We start from the raw sequence: 21244 nt of genomic DNA, 5'->3' as shown, positions 1-21244 counted from the left end.
AGCATTATCAGCCAAAGATCCATATTCTGATGAGCAATTTTCCTATTGCTCAGTAGATCATACTATGTCAGGAGAGACCAACTTGTGCCAACTGTGTTTGTCTAAATTAAATACTTATGCACAACAAGTGGCTAGAAAAACTTTACAAGAAATTAAACATGAATTAGATAAAGAAAAAGAAAATCATTTCTTAACTGACAACATTGGGATTTCTAAAAGTATTGCTAAACAAGAATGTTTCAAAGGCAGTATCTCACAAAAGCTGTTTGGGAAAGCAAGCAGCTCCACAGATTCACAGTATCAACCAAAAAATAAGCCTGGAATTTTTCCCGCTAAATTTTTAGAAGATATTATTACCGAGATTGTTAAAAAATTGATCTTTTCTTCCATACCAGAAACACAAATACAAGATAGAGGTCAAAATGTCCATGATGAGAAAAATCAAGCTAAACTCTATGACACTGCTATGAAACTCATCGATTTACTGCTAAAGGAGTTTTCAGATGCTCAAATTAAGGTTTTCAGACCAGACACGGGGAATCAGTTTTTCCCACCTGTGGGAAAAGAGCCAACAACAGATGAAGCACCATCCAGCTTTAAGATAAAATCTGCAGATAAAATGCCACCTGTCGATAAAGTGACTAAAACACCTTCATCAGTTAAGATACCATCAACTGACAAAACATTAGTCAATAAAGTTGTTCACTCTTCTGTTTGTAATATTTTAAATGAATATGGATCTCAAGACTCCATTTGTAAGAATATAAACAGTAATGGAGAAAATTTAGCAAGAAGACTGACTAGTGCAGTGATAAATGAAATTTTTCAACATCAGCTTAACTTGGTATTTTGTGATAAGGTTTCAGTTTCAGAATGTTTCCCTCTGGAATCTAAGAAGCTTGTTAAAAAGGTCCAAAAGTTGGCCCAAACAGCCAGCAAAGAATGTCAAACTTCATCACCATATACAATAATATTACCTCATAAATTTTTAGAGAATGTGATTTCTGCTCTTTTATCTAAAATTTTCTCAACAATATCCAGCACAGAAACAAGAAAACTTGAGGACAATTTGTTCACAGAACTGGATTTCTTTCAAATGAAGTTAGTAAGTGCAGTTGCAACAGAGATCTCCCAAAATAAACATATGATTATACAGTATGTAGAATCCTTACAATCTGATGATCATGAAATTACTGAGTTAGTGGTTCAGTCTGTTTATAACAAGCTCTTGCCACAGTTTGGATCACAAGAAATCATACAAAATTGTGTCACCAGTGGATGCAAAATCCTTTCAGAAACCATAGTTGACTTCGTTCTACGAGAAGTGGCTGGGAATCAGTTGCAGAGCTATTTTTGTGGAGGACTGACTCCACATCAGTGTGTGGAAGTTGAAAACATCATTGAAAATATCCTTAAAGATGTTTTCCAAACTACTGATGTGCCCTTACCTAAACCATCACATGCTCATAAGCTGTCTTATAACGTAATAGAAGAAATTGCTGTGAAATTTTTATCAAAGCTTTTATCTGTATTTCCAAACGTGCATAAAGAAAGAACCAAATCCTTAGAAACTGAAATGCTAAAAATAACTTCAAAAGTATTAAATTCAGTCCAAGAATTTATCTTCAAAAGTACGGTTAAACTTGTAGCACCCACCAAGGAATCACCTACTGTACCTGCAGCTGATAATGCAACTATTGAAAACATAGTTAATTCTGTTTTTACCAGTGTTTTAAAGCACTTTGGTTCTTTTACTTCTATATTTGAATATTTAATGGCTAAAGGTAGTGTCCTCTCAGATATAATAGGCTTTTTATTAGTGAATGCAATTTCCAATTCTGAATTTCAACCTCAAGTAGAGGAAGAAGTGTCAAATTCAGAATTAGTTCTGGAAGCTGTCAAAATTATGGAAAAAGTGACCAAAATTATTGATGAACTGAAGTCTAAGGAAAAGTCTTCATCCAGAAAAGGTTTGATATTAGATGCCAAACTTTTAGAAGAGGTGTTGGCCTTGTTCTTGGCTAAACTAGTAAGGTTTCCAAGTTCCTCAAGCAAAGATGAAAAAAACTTATCAAAGCCTGAGTTACATAAAATTGCATCTCAACTGACAAAATCTGTAACAGCTGAAATTTCCAGAAGTAGCATTAGTCTAATAACTTCTGATCCTGAAAAACACTATTTAAATCCAGAAAATATAGAAAGTGTTTATCAGGTTGTTAATTCTGTTTATAATAACATACTACAACAATCAGGAACCAACAAAGAATTTTATTATGATATAGAAGATACAAACACAGTCTTTCCTAAAGTGGCTAGTTTAATTATTGATGGAGTTTCAAGTTTTCCATTAGACACAACTGGCTCAACAATTTCAAATGCTGATCTCTCTGGAGAGCTAGACATTAACAGAATTGTTCAAAAGGCACAAGAACATGCTATTAATGTGATTCCTGAATTGGAGGAAGAACAGTTAGATCAAGTTTCATCTGAAGAGGAATATCCTATTAAAATAGTTCCGTATGTTGGGAAAAAAACAGTCAAAATAGATCCAAAAATTATTTCTGAACACTTAGCAGTTACTTCTACAAAAACTCAACCTCTTAAGGAACTTAAGCAGGAGTGTTTGAAAAGAACTGGACTTAGCATAGCAGAACTGAGAAGAGCATCAATAAGTGGGAGAAATTACTCCTCAGAATCACCTAATTTAGAAAACAGAAAGAGAGAAAGACATGCCTCATTAGATAAGACTGGAAGACTGGATGTAAAACCCTTAGAGGTAAGTGCAAAAGTAATGGCAGGAAAATGAGTGGATAGTGAGACATGGTTCTTCTGTGATTTCCTTCCTGGTGGGAGATGTTTGGGTCAGGGGGATGGATCTCTCATGGTTTAATGCTGTCTTCATGATAGTGAGTGAGTTCTCATGCTACTTGGTCATTTAAAATTGTGTAGCAACTGCCCCCATCTCTCTCTTGCCCCTGCTATCTCCATGTGATATGCCTGCTCCCCCTTTGCCTTCTGCCATGATTGGAAGCTTCCTGAGGCTTTCTTAGAAGCTGATGCCACTATGTTTTCTGTAAAACCTGCAGAACTGAGAGACAATTAAATATCTTTTCTAATAAATTACCCAGTCTCAGTTAATTATAGCAGTGCAAGAGTGACCTAACACACACCAAAATTCTTAGTTTATCATGGTTTAAAACTTCTTTAATCTTCTTTACTCTTGCTTTTTTGGAAGAAATGATGGTCTCTTCCAACTCTGAAATTTTATTTTTAATCTGGGTTCTCATCATTATATTAGCATATACTTGGTAGTCTTCATTCATATATAAATTATTGCCTGGGAAAAAAATTAAGTGAACAGACTATAAAATAACTAACTAAACTCAGTTAATTATCTATAGAATTATCTGCCACAAATCTTACTCTTAGTTACAAGCTTTCTTTACTTGAGTCATTTATAACCACAGAGTGCAAGAAAGGAATATTTAAACTAAAACAAATACCACTGTCCTGTTCAAGGAAGGAAAAGCCATCCTAAAAACAAAACAATAAAGAAGCAGACACGGGCAACTCAGTTAAGGCATGTTATTTGCCCCAGTCTGGCTACCAATATTATCTATCTTCAACAAAGGGCACAGCAGAGAAGAGAAAGAAAGACCAGCCTGGCCAATATGATGAAACCTTGTCTCTACAAAAAAGTACAAAAATCAGCCAGACATAGTGGCACTCCTGTAGTCCTAGCTACTCAGGAGGCTAAGATAGGAGAATCACTGGAACCTGGGAGTCGGAGGTTGCAGTGAGCCGAGATCACATCACTGCACTCCAGCCTGGGTAACAGGGAGAGACTCTATCTAAAAAAAAAAAAAAAGAAAAAAAAGAAAGAAAGAAACAAAGGAAAGAAAGTATGTATATTTAGATTTTTCTATAATTCCTTACCTAGGATTTTTGGAAAATAGGTTATCCTGTCTCCTTCTGTCACAAAACGTTCAAGATAAATGACAAAGAAGAAGTCATTTAATTATGTTAGATCTTGCTCTGACTTTTGGAGTAAGTTAGATTAGATTGATGCATATAAATGTAAAAAAGTGATGCATGCCAACAAATATTTTTTTTATTTGACTATTTCTTTTAAAAATATTGCTAATATACAATTAAGTGATAATTGAAGATATTACTTAAATCAAAACTAGAAATCACAAAAAAATAGCTACAGTATAATCAAACTACAGGAAAAGTGACTTAGACATTTGTTTTTAATATTTGCTATACCTTTTTTTTCAGGCTGTTGGCAGAAATTCATTTCAGAATACAAGAAAGCCTGATATTACAAGGGTGGAGCTCTTAAAAGATGTGCAAAGCAAAAATGATCTTATTTTTCAATTAGTGGCTCATGATATTGATCGAGTGGATTTGAAAAATGACATAAATGAAGAACTCAATTCTGACGAAGATGAAGTTGTTTTAAGAGAGACTGTGGCAGAAGAAGACTTCAAAGTATTTAAAGATCAAGTAAAAGAAGTCAAGAAGCCAGAAGAAAACAAAGTTTCTCCTAAGTCAACACGAAGTACTAGCAGACTGAAAAAGCTTTTGTCACTATTTAACTGTTGTCAGACCACAGCCAGTGTAAATATTGAAAGTACTGAAGCAACCTCAAATCAGGTAATAGAATCTAAGGAGACACATGTTAAAAGACCTGTTGCTGAGCTTGACATGGCCATAAAAAAAGCCATGCCTGAAACAGTCTCTTCATCTTGGGAGGAAAAGCCACTGTGTAAGGTAAGTGAGAAGCATGACAGTTAGTGACAAGAAAGGGGAGATAGATTTACAAATATGGCCCAATAATGTATCTTAGTTGGTCAGAAAAGAATGAATTCAGTCTCAAGCCTGGTGATATTTACAGAATAAGGGAAATAATTACCAGGCACAGCTGTGAATCTCAACTGTAGGAAAGCAAATAATAGGGGAAAAACTAGATTAATTAGAATCTCAAAGAAAAGAGACAATGAAACCGTTAAGAAACATGTAAACTAATTATTAAAAACAATTGGTTTCTACCCTTTTGTATTTTTCCTGGTAAGTACTCCTTGAGCATTTGGTGTGGCGAGCCTAATGCCACTAGAACAGCAGCAGAAGATTGGCTCTGAGTAGGAGGAAGAAAAAAAGATCCGCAGAGATTCAGACTGCTTAGGTTTGAATCCTGACTCTTAGTAGCTAGGTGACCTTTTGGTAAGCTATATAACCAACTTACCCAACCTTAACAAGATAATTTATATATTTTAAATATCACCCTTACAATTAGCCCATAATCCCTGCTATCAGCATGGTTAACATCTCTTGTTGCTGGCTCCAAACCCTCAAATGATGGTCTGGGTCTCAATGACCTTTTGAGTTTAGTCCTGTCCAAAAATCTATACCATAACATGTTTTTGGAGAATATATTATTTTTAATATTCTGATGAGGCCATTCTCTTGATTATCCATTTGATGTGATTCTAAGGTAAAACAAAAGCTTAGATGAACTACAGAAAATAACAGAAATATAACTGCTCAATTCAGAAGTACACATGACTTTGCAACAAATAGATCAAAATATGTGTTAAGGTGATTGATCTGGCAAGATACCTAATTGATCAGAGTTGTATCTGTGTTCTTCCTCTTTTTGAACCCCATAATATATGATTTTAAATGTTTTTAAAGTTTAGAGGTAGATTTCAACAACATTGTTCTAGATTTATGTTTAAAATTTGTTCAAAATCCAGTATCACAATTTGGGTAATCTTCACTGAACTATTTCAAATTAATTATATTCAAAGGCACTTTTTAATTAGAATTATAGGGTTCATCCATCTTTTAAGTAATTTCTAAAACTTTGTCCTGTTAAAATGTAGATTATATGGCAAAAAAAATGCCATAAGGTAAGAAACTATATCTCAAACTCCATTTAGAGTAATACCTGATTTGTCCTTTTCCAGAAAGAAGAGAAGAATCTTCTTAATGAACCACCACATTACTTCATACACAGAATTATGAGTTCATCTTCATACGACCAAGAAGATCTCATTTCATCTACTAGGTACATGAAATTAAAGCAGTCCAAATATAGAAGTCTGATAAACCAGAGCTTATGGGTAGAAAGGGACCCCTGGCAAAACTGTAACTGAGCAAGTATTTAGCTTCAGACCTTCCCTCACTTCTTCCTTTCATTGGAACCCTACTGTGGAAAATTCCAAAGCCACATCTGGCTATTTGCTCATGCATTTTTAGATACCCAGCCTATAGGTCCCAGTTTTGAAACCACTTTCTAGTGTATCTTCTTTGTAGTCTTATTACAGTGTTTGTTAACGTATTAGGTTATTTTCTAATATGAGAGAGGTAATGGCCCAGAAATAGAGTATGTAGTATCAGTACAAAAGGGGCCATGCTTAGCTGTCTTCACAAAGCTAGTGTTCATTGCCTATAAGAAGAATCCAAAGGAATGAGCGAGAAATGTAAGTTGGAACATTCAGAGATAAATCATAGAAAGCAATGGAGTTTGACGTGACTCTTTAAGAATGGCTAGAACTTATGCAAGTGAAAGACAATCCAAATGTGGATGACACTAGCAGCAAAATATGGACCTTAACAGTTATAGGGGACAAGGAGGAACAAAGTGCCCTGTAGACTTGTAATCTGATTAATAACTCTATCAAGAATAGTGAAAATATCTAAAATTGTGCTTAAATTTATAAAATTATACATAACTTAGAAAAGATAACATTTTTTATCTGGTAAGAAGTACTGATGATATACACAGAAAAATCTACCTAGTAATTTATTTTTTCACTCAGCATGCTGGAATTGTTTTTTGTTTTTTGTTTTTGTTTTTTGACATAACCCTATTTTGGCTCACCATTGTCTCTTTCCTCCTACATAACATGTTATTGTAACATACATAACTAATAATGTTGGAACCTCTCTATTGGTTATATCAGTGAAGTAAAAAGCAGGCATAAACAATATTAAATAAAAATAATTTTAAAGCAAGATAATACCAGGAAGCTCAAGGTTCTGATTTTCCCATGGAAACAAAATATAAGTAACTACAAACTGACTAACAAAACTTTATAACAGCTCTGGAAAACAGTCTGTGGCAACCAAATAAATAGTGAATCAAGAAAAAGCTGGCTGGGCATAGTGCATCATGCTTGTAACTCCACCTCTTTGGGAGGCCGAGGCATGAGGATTGCTTGAGGCAAGGAGTTTGAACTTAGCTTGGGCAACATAGCAAGACCCTAACTCTAATAAAATAAAGTTATACAAAATTAGCTGGAATGGTCATGTGCACCTAGTGCTAGCTACTCAGGAGGCTGAGGTGACAGGATTGCTTGAGCTCAGGAGTTTGAAGTTACAGTGAGCTATAATTTTACACTGCACTTTAGCCTAGACAACAGAGTGATACTCAGAGAGAGAGAGAGGAAAAAAAAAAGAGAAAGAAAAAGAGACAGAGAAAGGAAGGAAGGAAGGTGAAAGAGGAAGTAAGAAAAGAGAGAAAAAAGTATGAGAGAAAGAAAGGAAGGAGGAAATAAAATAGAAAAGGAAGGGAAGGAAGGGAGGGAGAGAGGTGTGAAGAAAGGGAAGGAGGAAGAAAGAGAGAAAGGTAGAAACACGTTCAAAAGAGTAAAAAAAAAAAGTGTAGTTTAGCTTGTTCTTAGACTCAACTTCCTCCCAGCGTGGTATAACATATTCAAGAGAAAGGAGCCCAATTTACAGTGTCCTCCCTTTGGTCAAAAAAACAGAATACATCTTGTTCTGACCTATATATGGACTTTCTTAGGAAATTATTTTTGTTTCACCTGACTAGGAACTCAAATAGGCAATGGTGTCATCGTTTGGTTTTAAGCCTGAAAACTACAGAAAGTAGTGGATAGCTGCCGCAATTCATGAAAACTACAGGGGGACTGCAGAACCATAAACATCTTGGGCAAGAAATTATGAGAAGAGAGAGATGCTGTAGAACATCTAAGTTCCTGAGAAGGAGCAAAGAGTGACTCTTTGTGAAATTAAATCATTTAAAAGCAGCTCAGAAAAATTGGGTTTGGGGAAGCACAAACATAGGCTTGAAAGCTGCATACACAGCAAAGATCTGAAAAAGTCTGTCTTCACTTTGGACTGTCTCCAAGGTTCAAAGTCCCACTAATTAGTGAAGATTTTCCACATCAATCAGCAGACACTAGAAGAAGTGGCTTCTTTATTATTTCAAATACTCATATTTAACAAAAGACCACGAAGCATACAAAAAAAATGGGGAAATTTAGCTCATTTGAAAGAATAAAATACCCAGAAAATGTTTCTGAAGAAGCATATCAGTTGGACCTACATGGCAAAAACTTTAAGACAACCATCTTAAATATGTTGAAGAATGTAGGTAGACAAAGAACTAAGGAAATTAGGAAATATATATATGAACAAAATTAAAATATTAAGAGTATTTATAAAAAAAGAACCAAACAGAAATTCTGGTTGTGGTAGCACATTAGGGCAACTAGAGTTAATAATACTTTATTATATATTCTAAAATAACTAAAAGAGTTGGATTGGACTATTCTTAACACATAACACAAGACACAATATATGCTTGAGGTAATGGATACCCCAATTACCCTGACTTGATCATTGCACATTGTATACCTGTATTAAAACATCACATATACCCCATAAACATGTACAAGTATTGTATGCTAATAAAAATTAAAAATTAATTCTGGAGCAGAAAAATATAACCGAATTAAAAAATTTATTAGAGATGTTTAACAGCAAACTTGGACAGACAGAAGAAATAATCAGTGAACTTGAATGCAAGTCATTTGAAGTTGTCAAGTCTAAAGACCAAAAGGAGAAACCACTGGAAGAAAAGTGAGCAATGCCTAAGGGATTGTGAAAACACCATCAAGCAGAACAATATGCACATTATGTAAATTCCAGAAGAAGAGTTTGAGAAAGAAACAGAGGGTTTATTTTAAGAAAAAAAAATGGCTGAAACTTACTAAATTTGAAGAATTATATACATACACAAATTCTAGAAGCTTAAAAAGCTTCAATCAGAACAAACACAAAAATACCACATCGAGACACATATTAAACATTCAGAAGACAAAGAGAATATTTAAAGTAGAAAAAGGAAAGTGACACATCATGTACAAACAACTCTCATAATATTTCTAGTGGTTTTCTCATTAGTTATAAGCCAAGAGGCAGTTGGATAGTGAAAGAAAAAAATATACGGTCAAACAAGAACTCTACATCCAGAAGAAAATGTTCTTGAAAAATGAGGAGAAAGTAAGATATTCCAAGACAAGAAAAAGAGCTGTGGGAATACATTAATACTAGACCTACCTGAAAAGAAATACCAAAGAAAGTTCTTCAAGTTAAAAAGAAAAATGAAATTATACCAAACAGTATCTCAGACACATATGAGACTACGTAATTTTTAACAAATATAAATACATGAACAAATATAAAAAAAAAAAAATATTATAATTTAGCTCATACATCCACCTTTTAATTCCTAAGGGATTTAAAAGACAAATGCATAAAACAGATTATAAACTTATGCAAATAGGTACAGAATATGCAAAGATACAATTTGGGACCTCAATAACATAAACTGATTATGGAGTAAATGTGTTAAAGAGTAGAGTTTTTGTATGCAATTAAGTTAATTTGGTATCAATTAAAAAACAGAATCTTAACTTTAGGATGTTATACATAATCCTTGTAGTAACCACAAAGAAAATATCCATAAAATGTACATAAAAAGAAATTAGAACTGAATCAAAATGTGTCACTAAAAAGCTCAACTAAATACAAAGGAAGACAGTAATGGAAGAAATGAAGGACAAACTGTAAGATGCAAAAAACAACAAAATGGCAAAAGAACATCTTTCTCTATTCTAATTACTTGAAGTATAACTGGGTTAAACACTTTAATCAAAAGATATAGAATGATAAAGTGGATTTCAAAAACAGAATCCAACTGTATATTATTCACAAGATATTCACTTTATATCTAAGAATACATGTAGGTTGAACGTGAAAGAATGGAAAAATATACACCTTTGCAAATAGAAACCAAAAGAGAGAAAAAAAAATAGGACATTATATGATGATAATAGCATCAATTCAAATCAGGAAGAGATAATAATTAAAAACATACATAAATGGTCTCCAGCTTAATGATAATTCGACTTACAATTTTTTAACTTTATGACAGTGTGAAAGCAATACACATTCAGTACAGTATTCAATATATTATACAGTATTTTTAATACTTTGTGTTAGATGATTTTGCTAAACTGCAGGCTAATGTATGTGATCTGAGCACATTTAAGGTAGGCTAGGAGAAGCTATGATGTTTAGTATGTTGGATGTGTTCAATTAATTTTCAGTGTATGGTATTTTTCATTTAAAATGGGTTTGTTGAGAAGTAACCCCATTATAAGTTAAGGAGCGTCTGTATGAACCAACATCAGAGCTCCAAAATATATAAAATAAATACTAACAGAATTGAACAGGAAATAAACAGCTCTACAATAATAGTAAAGGACTTTAATAGGCCATTTTCAATCATGGAGAGACAACTAAACAAAATAAGAAAATAGAGGGTGTTGATATAGTTTGTCTGTGTCCCCATCTAAATCTCATCTTGAATTGTTGTTCCCATAATTCCCACATGTCGTGGGAGGGACCAGGTTGAAGGTAATTGAGCCATGGGGGTAATTACCCCCATGCTGCTTTTCTCATGATGGTGAATGAGTTCTCCTGAGATCTGATGGTTTTATAAGGGGATTTTCCCCCTTTTGCTTGGCACTTCTCCTTCCTGCCACCAGGCAAAGAAGGAGGTGTTTGCTTCCCCTTTCACCATGATTGTAAGTTGCCTGAGGACTCTCCAGCCGTGTGAAACTGTGAGTCAATTAAACCTGTTTCCTTTATAAATTATCCAGTGTCAGGCAGACCTTTATAGCAGAATGAGAACAGACTAATACAGACGTGAATAACACTATAGATTCATTGAATCTATCAGATATGTTTATATAAAACAATAACAAAATACACCATTTACTCAAATGTACATAGCACACATAGATAAACTGTATCTTAGGCCCCAAAATGAGTCTTCATAGATTTTAAAAGTTTGAATTTATACAAAATATATTTTTAAATTACAAGGAGACAAAACTGGAAGTCAACAGCAGAAGAAAGCCAAAACAGCTTAAAATATGTGAAAATTAAACAACATACAATATACTTATCTACTAATGGACCAAAAAAGAAATGATAAGGAAACTTACCAAACTTACCAAACTTAAGGAATAGAACAAAAGCAATGTTAAGAGGAAAATTTATAGTTCTGAATTCTTCATTAATAAATAAGAAAGATCTTATACCAACAACCTAACTTTACACTTTAAGAAACTAGAAAAAGAACAAACTAAAAGGTATTAAGTGAAAGAAAATAATAAAGATTAGAACAGCAATAAAATAAAGAATAAAAACACAGTAGAGAAAATCGATAAAACCAAGAGTTGGTTCATTAAAAAAAAATCAACAAAATTGACAAGTCTTTAGCTAGATTGCCTAAGGAAAGAAAGACGGCCAAAATCATAAACGAAAGAGGTAAAATAGCAACTGAGTTTACAGAAATAAAAAGGATTATATGAGGGTACTATGAATAACTGTGTGTCCAACAAGTTGGATGTTCCAGATGAAATGGATAAATTCCTAGAAATACACAATCTGTCAAGACCGAATTATGCTAAATTATATTGAACAAATTTAGAAATAGTAAAGAAATTGGAACAATAACTGAAAAACCTCCTAACAAAGAAAAGCTCATGACCAGATAGTTTCACTCATGAATGTCACAAACTTTAAAGAATTAACACTAATCCCCCTCAGACTTTTCCAAAAAATTGAAAAGAGGAAGTACTTCCAAAGTCATTATGCCATCATTAGCTTATTACCAAGACCAAAGACTGCAAGAAAACACTACAGACCAATATTACTGGTGGATATTGATACAAAAATCTTCAACAAGATATTAGCCAACCAAATTCAGCAGTACATTAAAAGGTTTATAGATCACAACCAAGTTAGATTTATCCCAGGAAAGCAAGCAAGTTTCAATATACAAAAACCAATAATAGGCCAGGCGCAGTTACTCATGCATATAACCCCAGCACTTTGAGAGGTTAAGACAGGCAGACTGCTCAAGCCTGAGTATTTGAGACCAGGCTGGGCAACATGGTGAAACCCCATCTCTTCAAAAAAATATATACAAAAAATAGCCAGGGGTGGCGGTGTGCACCTGTGGTCCCAGCTACTAAAGAGGCTTGGCCAGGTGAATTTATTGAGCACAGGAAGTTGAGACTGCAGTGAGCTGTGATCACACCACTTTGCTCCAACCTGGGTGACAGAATGGGACCCTATCAAAAAAGAAAATAAAAAATCAATATAATACATCACATTAACAGAATGAAAGGGAAACATACACATACATACATACACACACACACACCCCCCACACACACACACCCATCTCAAATGATGCAGGAAAACTACTTGACAAAAGTTCACACTTCTACATGGATAAAAAGACTCAGCAAACCAGAAAGAGAAGGACACTACCTCAGCATTGTTAAGATCACATATGAAACATCTACAGCTAACATTGTCCTCAGGGTAAGGAAATGAAATATTTCCTCTGAGATCAAGGACAAACAAAAAACAATGACTACTTTTGCCGCTGCTTATATTTAACATAGTAGTAGAAGTGCTAGCCAGAAATATTGGGCAAGAAAAAGAGGGATAGGCATTCAAATTGGAAGAGTAGAAAAGTTATTATTTATAGATGACATGGCCACAATGTAGAAACCTCTAAAGAATACACACAAAAAATCTATTATATTTAATAAATTAATTCAGCTAATTCAGCAAAGTTGCCAGATATAAAATCAAAACAGAAAAATTAGCTGCATTCTATATACTTACAATGAACGACCTAAAGACAATTAAGGAGAAAAATCTATTTATATTAATAACAAGCAGAATAAAAAGAATATATTTAACCAAGGAATTGAAAAATGTGACTTTGTCAACTACAAAATAAGCAGAAAGATATTTCATGCTTATGGATTGCAAGGTTTAATATTGTTGAAATGTTCATTCTACTCAAAGTAATCCATAGAATCAATGGAATCTTTATCAAAATACCAAGATTTTTTTGTAGAAATAGAAAATTTATCCTAAAGTTCACTAGTGCCTCAAAGGACCTTTAATAGGAAAACAACCTTAAAATCGAACAAAGATGCAGATGTTTCATTTTCTGATTTCAAATCTTACTACAAAGCTATCATAAACAGTGTGATACTGACATAAAGATAGACTTATAGAGCAAGGACATGGAATAAAGAGCTGAGAAATAAACCCTTCCATATATGATCAAATGATTTTTGCCAAGAGAACCTAGACCATTTAGTGAGGATGGGATGTCCTTTTCCACAAGTGGTGATGGGAAAATTAGATACTCACATGCAAAAAACAAGCAAACGAAATGAAGGTGAACCCTTACCTTAAACCATATAGAAAAATAAACTCAAAATGAATCTGAGATTTAAGTATAAGAACTTAAGCAGGGTGCAGTGGCTCACGGCTGTAATCCTAGCACTTTGGGAGGCTGAGGCGGGTGGATCACGAGGTCAAGAGATCGAGACCAACCTGGTCAACATGGTGAAACCCCGTCTCTACTTAAAATACAAAATAAAATTAGCTGGGCATGGTGGTGCGTGCCTGTAATCCCAGCTACTCCGGAGGCTGAGGCAGGAGAATTGCCTGAACCCAGGAGGCAGAGGTTGCCATGAGCTGAGATCACGCCATTGCACTGCAGCCTGGGTAACAAGAGTGAAACTCTATCTCAAAAAAAAAAAAAAAAAAAAATGTATAAGAACTTAAAAAAACCTTTGTGAGGTCGGGCACGGTGGCTCACATCTGTAATCCCAGCACTTTGGGAGGCCGAGGCGAGTGAATCACGAGGTCAACAGATCGAAACCATCCTGGTCAACATGGTGAAACCCCGTCTCTACTAAAAATACAAAAAATTAGCTGGGCATGGTGGCGTGTGCCTGTAATCCCAGCTACTCAGGAGGCTGAGGCAAGAGAATTGCCTGAACCCAGGAGGCGGAGTTTGCGGTGAGCCGAGATCGCGCCATTGCGCTCCAGCGTGGGTAACAAGAGCGAAACTCTGTCTCAAAAAAAAAAAAAAAAAAAAAAACTTTTGTCAGAAGACATAGGAGAAAGGCTTCATGACATTGGATTTAACAATGTTTGTTGTTGTTTTTGTTGTTATGATACTAAAAGTACAGGCAAGAGAATAATAGATATATTGTGATTCATTATAATTAAAACTTTTGTGCTTCAAAGGACACGATCAACAAAGTGAAAAGTCAACCCACGGAATGAAGGAAAATATTTGCAAATTGTACATCTAGTAAATAATTAATATTCAGAATATGAAAATAATTCCTATGACTCAACATCAGTGAGACAACCCAATTAAAAATGTCCAAAGGCAGGGAAAATGTGGCATATCTACACCATGGAATATTATGCAGTCATCAAAAATGATGAGTCTGCGTCCTTTGTAGGGACATGGATGAACCTGGAAGTTATCATTCTCAGCAAACTGACACAAGAACACAAAATCAAACACCACGTGTTCTCACTCACAGGCAGGTGTTGAACAATGAGAACACAAGGACACAGGGAGGGAAGCACTACACACTGGGGTCTGTTGGGGGAAATAGGGGAGGGACAGTGGTGGGTGGGGAGTTGGGGAGAGATAGCATGGGGAGAAATGCCAAATATAGGTGAAGGGGAGGAAGGCAGCAAATCACACTGCCACGTGTGTACCTATGCAACAATCTTGCATGTTCTTCACATGTACCCCAAAACCTAAAATGCAATTTAAAAGAAAAAGAATTCAATAACCTACAAAAATTCTAATAAACCTGTATGCTAAGGATTAAAAACAAAAATGTCCAAAGGACTTGAATAGACTTGAACATAGGCAATATAATGATTTTCAGTCATTTCCCTAATCATTAAAGAAATACAAATCAAAATAACAAGATACCACTTTCAACACATTAAGATAACTAAAGAAGGAAGTAAGAGAGGGAAGGAGGGAGGGGTGAGTGGGGAAGGAGGGAGGAGTGAGTAAGGAAGGAGGGAAGGAGAGAAGGAAGGAAGGAAAGGGAGGGAAAAGAAAATAAGCACTGGTAAGGGTGTAAAGAATTGAAACTCTTGTACATCGATGGTGGGAATTTCAATAGTGCAGTCACTGTGGAAAACAGTATTGAGGGGTTCTCAAAAATTAAACATAGACTTACCCTATGATCAAGCAATTCTACTTTTTTGTACATACTCATAATAATTAAAAGCAAGGACTGAAACAGATATTTGTACACCATTTTTCACCATAGACAAATCCCAATGTCCACTGACAGATGAGTAAATAAACATGTTATAAATATTCAATGTTATAAATATTCAGCTTTAAAGGAAGGATATTATGATGCACACTACCAGATGCATCAATAGCACAGTCAAAAAGCATAGAGACAGAAAGTAGAAAAGTGGTTTCCAGGGGAGGAGGAAAGAGGGAAATTAGGTTTTAATGTTTAATCGGTATAGAGTTTCAGTTAAGAAAGATGAAAAAGTTCTGGAGCTGGATGATGATAATGGTTGCACAGCACTGTAAATGTACTTAATGCTACAGAACTATACACTTAAAATGGTTAAAATTGTAAATTTAATGTATGTATAACCACAATTGTAAAAGTAGGGGAAAAAGTCAGTCAGAAATCATTTTGATTTGATTTGGAATCTCAGTGAATAATATACTATTTCAGGTTTCTTTCCATATGAAGAGTAACTGTTCTTTTGCTTAACCAGTAAGTTCTTCATTTATTAAATATACCTAAAGTGATGCTTTTTCTTTTGTTTTAGAGAGGATGAAGATTGTTACTCAGAGTCAAGTGCTGAAATATTAGAAGGTTGGATTCTTTTTTCTGAAATTAGAGAGTGTTCAAAAGGAAATGTTGTTTACTACTTTGATAATTTTTTTTAGTCATCAAACTAAAAACTATTCCCTATCTAAGGTCCTCCTCTGTTTATTTCTGGCTCAATCCATTCCAATTACCCTAACCTCCTTGCTGTTCCTCAAACATTTTCTACATTAACGGCCCTTGGATTTGCTGAGCCTCCTGTAGTACTCTCTCACCTGGATCTGCATATCAGATCTTGGCTCAAATGTCACTTTCTCAGTGAGGTCTTATCTGATCACACTCTGAAACTGCAACTTAATTCTGATTATGGTGCTACCTATCCCAGTTCTTTGCTTTACTGCATAGCACTTTCTGTTTATTGTGTATTTTAATTGTTTTTTGACTATCTCTCCAGAATGTAAGCCTCATAAAGGTGGAGATTTATGTCTGTTCACAGCTGTATCACCAAGAGCCTAACACAGTGCATGGTTTATAGTAGATACAGGCATTTAATGAGATAGGAGAGACTATGAGAGGAACCAAAGGTGAAGGAGGAGCACACGATTTCTTTTTTGGTTATGTGAGTTTGAGATATCCTTTAGACCTTTAAGTTGAGATGTTACGTAAGCAATTGTGTATTTAAGTCTGAAATTCAGTGGAAAGATCAAGGCCAGATATATGCATTCCTAATTCATAGAATATACAATAAAATCTCAAATAACTTAAATCTGAACATCTGGGTCCCACAAATATCAGGAATATTTCTCTGCTGCTTCATCGAAATAACTTCATAGTTTTTCTGGGGAGTTGGATGCCCGTATACCCTAGAAACTTAAAAACATATGTTTGGAATCATGGCCCTTGTAGCAAACCCAAATGTCCTCAATCATGTAAAACAAAGTTTGTTCAATTATGTGCAATATAGATACAAACATTTTTTAGGAAGATTATCAAGCAACAGTGAAATCTTACCAATTTTATCATATAATTTAATCACTTCTCATATTTGAGCTGATTGATATTTTACTATTACTTTTTTTTAGAACCCATATTGGCCCAGAGGGTATTTTAGATAGTTATTCCTTTATCTGCATATTCCTTTTGTTGGCTTTTGATGAGTGTAGCTATATAAAATGCATAGTGTTTTCTTATATGATATCTCAGTGGCCGCTTGTGAGATAGCCACGGAAGACAGTCTCATTCCCATATATGTATGAGAAAACGGAGTCAGAGAAGTTAGATGTTCAATGTTCACAAAGCTCTAAGCAACGAAGCAAAGATTCAAATACAGGTTTTCTGTCTTAGCAGGTTAGCTGCTTCCCTAGCAGTGGGTTGTTGTGAAGCTTCTCTCAGTGTCATTTCTAGCTCCTTGACTGAATTTCTTTCACTGATATATTGACCTACTCAGGCAACTTTTGGTTCTGTAGATTCCACCAAATTTCCTCCAGGCATTGCCTCAAAGCTCTCCTGATTGTTCCAAAAGTTACAATTTAATAATATCAGTACTCTCCTCTTTATTGTAATGATCTGCTTTTAAGTATGTACAGAAAGTGGTAGAGCTGGAAGCGCTATTAAGAATCGTCTATAATCTCTCATTTTACAGGTAAACAAAGAGGCTTATAGGGATTGAATGGTTGTGCATAGATATATAACTGCTAAGTTATAGAGCTTGCCTCTACCACTATGTTACATTTCTTCTTTCTTTCTTTCTTTCCTCTTTCTTTCTTTGTCTCTTTCTTTCTTCTTTCTCTTTCTTTGTCTCTTTCTTTCTCTCTTTTCTTTCTTTCTTCTTGAGACAGATTTTTGCTCTTTTTGTCCAGGTGGGAGTGCAATGGCACAATCTTGGCTCACTGCAACCTCTGTATTCTTGGTTCAAGTGATTCTCCTGCCTCAGCCTCCCGAGTAGCTGGGATTACAGGTGCCCACCACCATGCCCAGCTAATTTTTGTATTTTTTTTTAGTAGACATGGGGTTTCACCACGTTGGCCAGGTGGTCTCAAACTTCTGACCTCAGGTGATCCACCTACTTGGACCTCCCAAAGTGGTGGCCTAAAATGAAGCCACCACTCCCGGCCTCATCTTTCATAATTTCTAACTGAAGGGATAAGACATGCCCCAGCATTCTACGGCTCTCACCCATTTCACTGTTGTTCTCAGTACACTTAAAATAACAACTTCTTCCATCTGCCTAAATTATATGATTGTTTGGTGAAACATAGTAATATGATCAGATTTGTGTCAACAAATATATATGCCTCAGAAAGAGACTATTTTACTTTTTTTTTTTTTTAATCTCTACAGAAAGTTCTCAGGAACAAAAGCCAGAGAATAGAAGCAGTGTTGAGGTAAGTATTTTAAATTATCCTTAATTGGAATGTATTGGGACCTAGTTAAGCACAATTCGGTTTTCATAGTCAGGGACTGTGTGGTGTGATTTGTAGTATATCAGGAAGCATTCTCCTGTTCACAATTTCTTACACCCTGTTCTCTCTCCCTAGCTGAGGCCTGTCCCTGGTATATTAAAATATCCTAACAAAATCTTTGGGTTAAGTCAGCATTCCTTGTTTAAGTGCACCAAATAATACACTGGTTTTTCCTAGCATCTAAGTACAATTTTGTTTATTAGCTCTGTTGCAACAGTCTCTAGAAAGAGCCTAGAAGAAAAAAGTTTTCACAGATAATGTGATGATATAGCCTAAGTTGAGAATTAATACTTTACATTGTCTCTGCCCCATTTGATTCCTCAAGTATCTTGTTTACAATAACTTAATACATGAGCACACTTAAGTCTTCTTGGAAGAACTATGGCAAAACTCTTGTAGTAATATCTGCTGCTCTTTACCTGATATAGACACTGCACATTCCTTTTATATTTCATGTATTTAAGCCTTATTTTATTGATTTTTAGCAGATGACATTTTTTTCAATCACCTGCCCCAGGCTATTTTATGCCTCTCTGGGACAATTGCTGCTCCTGTACTTAAAACTGATAAGGGTCTACAGAGTAAAGCTAATATTGGAGACACAATCCCAGCACTGTCAGGTCCACAGAGCCACTTTATTGCTACCAACTTTGCAGTGGCTAAGACTTCAATAAAATAAAATTTGGGGTTACAAAGTGATCATCATTTCTCTCCCCTTATCATTACATCATTTTTCAGAAAAGGGTTTTTAACTTTTGTCAATTCAATCAAAGGATAGAGGGGGAAGACAGAGCTGAGATTTTTCATGAGTTAATATGGTTGAACCACTGACCTTCATTTCGTGTTAGCCAAGGCCTGCATTCATAACAAGGGTCAATCTTAGGCATCTTACTTCACAAAAACTATGAGCCTCAGTCTCGGTGAGCAATTATTTGAGATTGCAGAGCACAGATATATTTTATGGAAGGTGCTATAGTGATATATATAGGTATATCTAGTGGATTTGAGGATTTATTGGTATATCTAGTGTTTAGTGTCTAGTGAAAGACTCAGTTTGTATTTCGATTTGCTTTGGCAGTTTATCACCATCTTTGAAAGATCCAAGGATGTTGACAATGCAAATTCTTCAAACATTTCAGGTACAAAATGAACTATTTTAGCAACTGGTATAATTAAGCTCTCAATTGTATGATTTTGAATTTAGGATTTGTGATTACTATCCTGGAAATGAGTGGCTCTCCCCTTGCATATTACCAAAATGGGATTGAAAGAATATTCTTACTGTTTGTACAAATGCCAATTTGCAGTAAATTACGTAGTTCTCTATCTGTACACCAAGGCAACAATGGATAATTTAACTAAAATGTGTCAGGCACCAGCTAGCCACATTTCATTTAAAGAAAAAAAATGAGAATCATTAAAGAGAAAAATGACAATAGGTTTCCAAGGTTACCCCCCAGCTAATGATCGGCAGAGCTATGTTTCAAATCCCAGTCTCATGTAGCATCGTCATTGTCTACACACTCAAATGGTCATAAGAGTAAGGAGGGTACTATGAACAACAGCAGCAGGTTGAGCAGGGGCATAAGGCTCATGGGAGATGGCATGCTGCCTTCGCAGGAGGGAGCTGCTACTCAGCTACCATCACTGGTATGCTAGATTGTTCCAAGTTCTTACAATTTTTCCAAAGAATCTGGGTATAAAAATTTTATATGTAAGTTTATAACCTTTGAGTATCATTTACTACAATCAAGAAAATATGCAATTTTAGTGGCCCTATTAAAACTTATGAAGTATCAGAAAAGTACATAAATGATTATTTCTTTACCTATAAAATAACAATTTTGTTAAAGTAATATGATTATATTTTTTAAAGCCTCATGCTGAATAAATGGTGCAAAAAAAATCCAAATAGAAACTCTTTTATTACCTACATAATCCTGTCTCATATGACATAAAGAACCACTTGGGATCAATCAATGGAAAATTTACTCAAAGTAGATGAGAATTTATAGTATTTTTAATGTACTTCTACCTTCTCTTGAGCATTCTTAAGTAGGTGTCCACACTGAATAGAGCTGAAAGTTATGTTCCCATTTAACTCATTAGACATTTTCAGAGTGTTCTGCTGGGAAAAGAGAAGTGAACTTTGCATACCTGACTAAAGATGTCTCATAGGACAGTAGGCATAATGATGCCATGAGTGTCAGAAAGCCTGGACCCTATTCCCAGCTGGGTCACTGTTTACTCATATAACCTTAGGCAAGGTATTTGACATCAGCATCCAAAAATAAAGATATTCTTCTTGTTTACTTTGTCCACAGAAACTCCCAAGCCCAACGTCTCCAAACGAGGATGTAAAATGCTGACAAAAATGTCTTCAGCTTTGTCGAAGGTGTTTTCTCGAAATAATACCAATATTTCCAGATCTTCTTCACCAACTCACCATCATGAGGACTAAAGCTTTTGTACCTGATATAAGTATGATCACTTATCTTAAAAAATAAAATGATTTTTAAAGCATAGTACAGTGTCTTGTAAGATGATTCCTGTACTACTGAAAATAAAAGCAAATAGTGTAAGAGGGGCCAGGTAAAAGAGAGGTTTAATGTGGGTAACCCCCCATCTAGGCACCCAGGAAGGAGAGCTAAGCAGATTCCCAGCACAATTAGTGCCTGAAGAATATTTTAGTTTATAGTGTTACTACTCAGTTATTTCCTTTTATATTATCCTTTATATATA

The 21244-nt window shown here is 35.0% G+C and overlaps 1 protein-coding gene across 1 annotated transcript; it reads left to right on the top strand.

Moving 5' to 3' along the window:
* Positions 1-466: 466 nt before the first annotated feature.
* LOC135272007 (fibrous sheath-interacting protein 2-like) lies at positions 467-20982 on the top strand. The gene is made up of 7 exons (XM_064370136.1): positions 467-2776; positions 4282-4776; positions 5973-6073; positions 16042-16088; positions 18381-18424; positions 19581-19641; positions 20827-20982. The coding sequence occupies exons 1-7, from the start codon at positions 467-469 to the stop codon at positions 20961-20963; spliced, it is 3195 nt and encodes a 1064-aa protein (XP_064226206.1). The 3' UTR covers positions 20964-20982.
* The last annotated feature ends 262 nt before the right edge of the window (positions 20983-21244 follow it).

This window comes from Aotus nancymaae, unplaced genomic scaffold (genome assembly GCF_030222135.1).
Source record: "Aotus nancymaae isolate 86718 unplaced genomic scaffold, 86718_ANA_hifiasm-v0.15.2.pri h1tg000102l, whole genome shotgun sequence".
NCBI lineage: Eukaryota > Metazoa > Chordata > Mammalia > Primates > Aotidae > Aotus > Aotus nancymaae.
Note: the sequence above shows the minus strand (reverse complement) of the source record. Positions and strands in the feature narration are given on the sequence as shown.